Source organism: Aspergillus stella-maris (genome assembly GCF_047715825.1).
Source record: "Aspergillus stella-maris strain CBS 113639 unplaced genomic scaffold BDV14scaffold_30, whole genome shotgun sequence".
In the NCBI taxonomy this organism is placed as follows: domain Eukaryota; kingdom Fungi; phylum Ascomycota; class Eurotiomycetes; order Eurotiales; family Aspergillaceae; genus Aspergillus; species Aspergillus stella-maris.
In genome coordinates this window covers 336,676-343,396 of record NW_027396824.1, presented here as the reverse complement: position 1 = coordinate 343,396, position 6,721 = coordinate 336,676, and the positions used below count along the sequence as shown (strand labels likewise).

Here is a 6,721-nt window from a genome sequence, read left to right as displayed (position 1 = left end):
CCGCACACAGCGCCTGTACCTCTTCTTCTTCAACAGACCCTTCGTGTATATAGGCATGGTATAGTTTAGTACAAACATATCAACCCCTAACAGTTATAGAGCATAAATATATTATTTAAAGGTCTTCTCTGCATCCAGGTCTTTAAAAGCTTTTGTAATAGCTTTCTTATAACTATTATAAGTTATAAACATGCTAATTATTGCTTTCCATTAATTCATGTTCATGTTTTCTTGGTAGTCTCTTATAAAAGGCTTAAACCAATTAAAAGCTGGTCCCTTAAGGTATAAACCTGTAAACATAACCTTGTTTACAGCTAGTGCCTAAGACAGGTTGTTAATTTTAAGGTGCATGTCTATAGATATTAAGTATCTCCACATAGTTGCTCTCTTACCTTTAAATACTTTAGCTTGGTTTGCCTTAACTCCCTTAAAAGCTTTAAGGCTATTAACTTGTCCCATGAGGTTCTTAATTATATTCTAGAGCTTGACAATCTTCTTATTGTTGCTCTTGTTATCTAAGTCATCCTTCCTGGGCTTGGTAAAGTTCTTGCTAACTATTAACATTATAATGGGGTATACATCTTCTTTCTTTAAAATAAGGGTGTCTTATTGTTAAATAAGGTCAGATTAGTCCTGCTTAGGGTTATAAAGAGACCTGTAAGGTATTTTAAGATTAAAGATAAAAAAAGAGGATTGTTAAAATGCAATTGTAGTATTATTAACTAAACTAACTATATTGCTTGTTCCAAAGATAAGACATGAAGAATAAAACTAAATATAGTAGGTAGTGACTGTCCTTATATATCCTATCTATTATAGCTTTGTCTACGCTTATCATAGCTTTGGCTCTACTTGGATCGTATCCCCAGCTACGCCCCGCGTAGCCCTGGACACGCTCATATCCTTGGCGTCGTATCCCTGGGTACGATATCGGTCCGTTGTTATCCCGTAGTGTCACGCACGCTAGGCACGGCGCGGCTGATCGATTGGCCGTGGCCCGTGGGGTAACGGTTCATGACAGCAGTCTGCTATACTAGGCAACGCGCAGAGCGAGCAAAGGCCTCTAAGCATCGCTTACATTCTGGAGGAGTTGTATCTAGTTTTAATGTGCAAGCAATAAATAACATTAGTAATAGAAAAAAGAAATAGAAGTGGAAATATGCCAAGGTGCTTCCCGAACTTATTAAGACCTGCAAGGAATGGGGAATTATTTTAAAGAGGGTATAAAAGGTCTGTTGGAAAGCAGGAGAATAGTGCCTTTATTTGCATTTATTTTTATTACAAAATCTTTAATATTTGTTAAGATATTCGGTTCTGAATAGCTTCATGCAGAAAGTTGGCCGTTTGGCCCGTCTGGCCGTTTGGCTGTCGGGATCGCGCTAGGAGCGCGATCCCGACGGTCTCCGTAGGGGTCGGTTACTGGTTGGAATAACCCCTTATATACCACATTATTGAAAGAGAAAATAAAATTACGGTCAAGAGATAAAAAGGCCCTTTTATTTATACTAAGTTAGAGAAGATTCTCTGCGCCTTTATAATAGTGTCGCGGCCCACTTATCTTCTCACCCCTTCTCACACTCTTGTCACCCACTTAGCACCCACTTTCTTACTTAGGTAAGAAGTATCACCCAAATCACTCGCACTCACCCTTTAAACTAGTGGCAACTACGGATAAAGCAGCAACTAGTCCAGGGCTCATGTACTGTTTGACCGCGTTCAACCTGTGGCTTAAGTACGGCTGAGCGGACGGGAAGCCCTGTTCTCCACACCCTGTGGTCGTATGTGGTTAAAGCTGTTTCAGCATAATCTTTATAGGATTACGTGTGTTGTTCTGTTTTGTGTCAGAAGGTGTGTTGGGTTGATTGGCCGGGGGTTTGTGAAGCCTGGCTGGGCAAGCGGTTCAGCAACCAGGAAGGGTCATTCAAAGACTCAGCACAAGGGCTTCCGTTCCAGCTCTAAATGTTTCGGTACCCCACGGCCCTATGAGATAGTTCTTACCGATGGTAGATGAAAGACTTGTTTTGCTCAGATGTGTCGGGTCTGTGACAAGGCTTAGACCGTGGCGCCGTCAAAAACTTATATATGCATGTACTGGCAGATGCGTGTATTGGTGTAATAACTAAGAGCCTTTCAACACCGAATCTTGTCAAGGCTACCTAGGTAGGCTAGTACTTGATCCACAACATCTTGTGGCAGGTATTGTTATTTAGGTAGAAATATCGTATACCCGTCCAGCGTACTTTCAATGGGCTGATCGGGGCGGGTAGGTACCTATGGTGTGGATGGAACCTAACCCGGCTCCGCCAACCGCCGCTTGGCTATGAATGTGCATAATGGCAATAGGCACTCCCAGAGGCGAATCGCCACAGCAAGACAAACCCATTGTCAATGCAGAGTCAAGTATAAGTAAGCTAGGGCATTTTGATCACCTGAAGTTTGGTCTTTCCTTGGCAACATCGATGGCCCTGCGCCGCCTCCAACATGCAGGGATGATGACTCGGTTAGTGCCTACTATATACAAGTGCTTGATTATTTCGAAACTATAGTCTAGTGATAGTGTGATTTTGCTTCTAGTGTCTTTCGTTTGGTAAGGACATATATTTCTCCTCTTCGACACAGAATCCTTCCCATCTCCGTATTTCTCAGCCTTCGTTTTTTACCTCGATTGTAAACTACGAAAAAAAAAAAAAAAAGGACAGGAAAGAAAGAAAGAAAAACATTACCTCCCCTCCCAAGCACAATTTTGGACCTACCACTAGAAGATGCAATTGCGGCTATCACAAAAGCAGCGGGCTCGACAACGGGGTCTATGGACGAGGGTACTCAAATCAGAGCTCTAAGGGCTGCGCAGAGCCTAGTCAAAGCGCTCTCGTCCCCGCTCGAGATTGTTGTAAATGATATATCCGTGATATGTTGACGGTAAGCTCTATTGTACATGAGCGTCAATTAGGATGCATACTAATTAGCATCTATCATCAAAAGCACCTTTCTGTGCCCGTGGCGCTGCGTATGGGCGTGAAGTTGGGCGTTTTCACGGCGGTCCGCGATCATAAAGAAGATGGAATCACCACGCTGGATATTGCACACCGGGCCAGCGCCAGTCCGCTCGTTGTCGGTATGTTTATTGGATCTTCAGCTGAGTGGAATAAGTTTAACAAACTCCCATGATTTCAAAGACTCAGTTCTCAAGGTACTCGTGACCACGGGATATGTTTTGGAGAACGGAGTGCAGTTGTACAAACCGTCTGAGCTCACCGTCGTCATGGCAGACCCGGTCATGGAAGCAGCTACTAGAGCAACGTAGGACTTCCTTTTCATCCCGAGGGAGTTCGAACCAAGAGTGACAGGTATATATAGTTTTGACATCGGCCACCTCTGCGTGACCTACGCCGAAGAGTACTTTCGCCGCAACGGCAATCAATTCCCAACATCTATCACTGATACACCATTCCAGCTGTCAAAAAATACCACGATCAGCTACTTTGACTGGCTACGCGAGAACCCATCCCTATCGCAAGACTTCCAGCTCTTTATGACAATCAGGCAGCAGAAAGCTTCGAACTGGGTAGACTGGTTTTATATAGAAAGCACAATCCTGAATGGATTCGGAGAGGCCAAAGACGGCGTTGTCTTGTTTGTAGGTATCGCCGGTGGCGAGGGCCACTATATCCACGCCTTCAACCGCAAGTTTCCACCAGCTCAGACGCCAGGCCGCCGCATCCTGCAGGACCTGCCGCACGTCATATCAGCCATTTCCAATCCACCTGAGTCTACTGATCTAATACCCCAGGACCTCTTCAAGCCGCAACCGGTCAAAGGAGCACGGGTCTACTATTTGCACTGGATCCTGCATGACTGGGCCGACGAGCAGGCGCGCAAGATCCTAGGGATAATTATTGACGCAATGAAGCCGGGATAGTCACGCCTAGTAATCAACGACAACATCGTCCCTGATCAAGGCTGTGATTATGCTGTTGCGTATCTGAATCTCTTGATGACTGTTCAGGTTGGTTCTCGCGAGCGCACGGAATCGCAGTGAAGGGAGTTACTTGGGTCTGTAGGCCTAAAGGAGATGTCGTTTCATCAGCCGCCTGCAGATGGAGAGGGTACTATTGTTGCTGCTAAATCTTAAATATTTTGTCTTGATCTATACATAATGCAGTTTCATTTTTGGCGGTTGTTCTCAATGGAAAATACGCCTCGAACCGTACCGGCCTCGAGCTGGGGTACTCCTAGCCCTAATCGGGACGAACAACATTAAACGTGGACGTTACACACATACCGCACCTCCATAGCCCAAGCAAAGGCCTTGATTAGTCCATCTCTTACTAGCATAACTTAAATACAGACATCCAGATACGATATGATAATGCCACTCCCCTTTTACACCGTAGGATGTCGATTCTAACAGTCGTAGGAAACAGTCGGTAACCTAATACTCCATTACCGGTTCTGATTTGGTGGAATTTGCCCCCGGCACAAAGAGGGCCCTCATTCATGCAGGGTCTACTGATAACATGAGTACTTAAGAGTCGACGAAGTCAAACCTGCCCAATGACCAGAAGCCGCGCGTAGCTTTTTCAACGGCAAATCCATTATAGCGCTGGCCTATCTACTAGATCTGCATAACCACCTGCCACGCGACAAGCCGGAGAAAGTAACTATGGTGCCTGGAAAGTTATTCATAGGGCAATCACCACCACCGGATTGGAAGGAGCCCGCCTCTCGTGCGGGCTTTGGCCTGGCTTCCCTGTTTTTCTTTTGTGACGGGCCAATCCTAGTAGGCGCTCAGGTGGTGGCTGGCGCTTGGGAATGGCTTCGCCCCCAATTAATGAGGAAAGTGCGCGAGGCTGCAAATGCGGCTTGCTTGAAGGATGAATGGGCGGTTAGTGCTTCGTATTCATGTTGGCGGCACATTTGCCTGTTATGAGAATTTGAGGCATTATACTTAATGTCGGTCCTCTGCCAGGTGAAAAGTTTCTTTCTTCCACTCTAATCTTTTGTGTTGCAGATAGGCAGAGGCTACTCAGTTCAACATGGTGTATTACGAACTCACTCCCCAAGAACCTGATGTATTTCTAGAGCGCGGTCTGGGTCCCTTCTTTGTTTGCGACCTTGATATCCCTCTGCTGACTTGAGTACGGACAGATGGCTGCAGATTTCCCTCTCTGCTCAGACGAAAGTCCCGCGGAGACTGTCGTGACCACACCACGCTCGCTGTTATATGGCTCTCTCTGATTGCGCTAGTTAGCTTTCTCATATTTGGAGTCGTTATTGCGGCGAGGTTTGTTGGGACAGACAACACCGGTTACGACCCTGATAGCGCGGAGTACACGTTATATAAAAATACTCTCTTCAAGACGTGTTACGCCCAAGAGCCTCAGGTTGAGTATAACTGCAGTGGGGTTCACGAACAAATATTCTCCCCCTCTGACTTTCAGCATCATGGGATTGGCATCCTGAACCGACCTGATTATCGCAAGCCGGTATATGACATTGACGCGGACTGGTGCCAGGTTATAAGCTGCTTCAAGGACTGGAAGGTCATTCCCTCCAAGCCACGCCCGTCCGCGCTATGGGAGGTGACGAATGAAGAATGGATTTCGGTGATCTTGACTCTAGTCGCGGGCTTATTGCAGATCAATACTATTTATCGAGAGTCCGGGAATGTGGGATTTGACTGCAAGGGCCGTCTTGGATGGGATGATTGGGGTGGAGTGGCATTTGATGCTGTCTCAGCCGTATGGTGGTGGGTTGGGTTTGGGCAATGGGCCACAGACTCAGCACAAACTGCTTCTCTACCGACAGTACTGGGTTGGTTCTCGCTGTGGAAATACAGCGAGTTACTCCAATTCCACCCCTTTTCCTGCGGCATACCATTTCTAAGACGACGGCCGCGGGCTACCAGGGCTTTAAGATGGATACTGCGCATCATTGCCGCCGCGCAGTGGGGAATCGGTGCGCATGTCCTCACAATCCTACAGGGCAGTCACTCTGACGCCCAAGTCTACGACTGCCTTGCCTCCGCAATGCAAACCGCGCCTGGGATCACAGCATGCACAGCCCAGCAAATCTGCTCGCAGGAATGGCTCTTCAAATCCCCCGCCTTCGGGGGAGAATTCGGTGACGGCGTGAAACCTAGTTTGGCCCTCCTTCTCGCCTTCGCGGCGTCCACCATCGCCGCTGCAATTCCGCCATTTGGATTATTCGCGTGCCTGGTAGTTCCAGTCGCGGTGGGCAGTGAGTTCAAGGGGTATACTTACTGGAAAGAGAAGTACGACAAGATAAACCCAGGCATGACTGTCGCCACGGGGGTTGGAACACTCTATGCCCTTATCTACGGAGCGCTGTATGCAGCTTCCGTGGGGAAGGAGGTTGAGAGATATGGTGCTGTTACATTCTACAGGGAGTGTACGGCGTTGAATGCGAATGTTAGTCCGTGGAGGGATTACTTTGATGTGGATGATAGGTGGGCTATACGGTTTGCGAGGATGTTGTTTAATGCGTGACTGCATTTCCTTATGTCATTCCGAGATAGCATTAGCTTTTTATTTCCTGTACCTGGCTCCATCTCCAGTCTGTAAAAGGTAACGAATATACAGGCCCGCGGGGAGAAGGGATAAATCTGAAAAAAAAAAAAAAAAAAAAAAAAAAAAAGGGTAAGTAAACCCCATTCATCTAACCATCCACCCAGTCGCTAGGTATTTATTAAGGTACCAGT

At 46.7% G+C, this 6,721-nt stretch overlaps 2 protein-coding genes across 2 annotated transcripts; both read left to right on the top strand.

The window, feature by feature from the left end:
* Positions 1 to 1,326: 1,326 nt before the first annotated feature.
* Positions 1,327 to 4,132, top strand: BDV14DRAFT_190072 (sterigmatocystin 8-O-methyltransferase precursor; the record flags this gene model as incomplete). The annotated part of the gene is made up of 7 exons (XM_073771288.1): positions 1,327 to 1,351; positions 2,760 to 2,905; positions 2,983 to 3,115; positions 3,177 to 3,300; positions 3,358 to 3,826; positions 3,920 to 4,006; positions 4,046 to 4,132. 7 exons carry the CDS (start codon positions 1,327 to 1,329, stop codon positions 4,130 to 4,132), a joined length of 1,071 nt encoding a protein of 356 aa, XP_073627796.1.
* Positions 4,133 to 5,036: 904 nt separating this feature from the next.
* BDV14DRAFT_200637 (uncharacterized protein) lies at positions 5,037 to 6,509 on the top strand (the record flags this gene model as incomplete). Its single annotated transcript, XM_073773555.1, has 2 exons — positions 5,037 to 5,094; positions 5,149 to 6,509. 2 exons carry the CDS (start codon positions 5,037 to 5,039, stop codon positions 6,507 to 6,509), a joined length of 1,419 nt encoding a protein of 472 aa, XP_073627795.1.
* Positions 6,510 to 6,721: the final 212 nt, after the last annotated feature.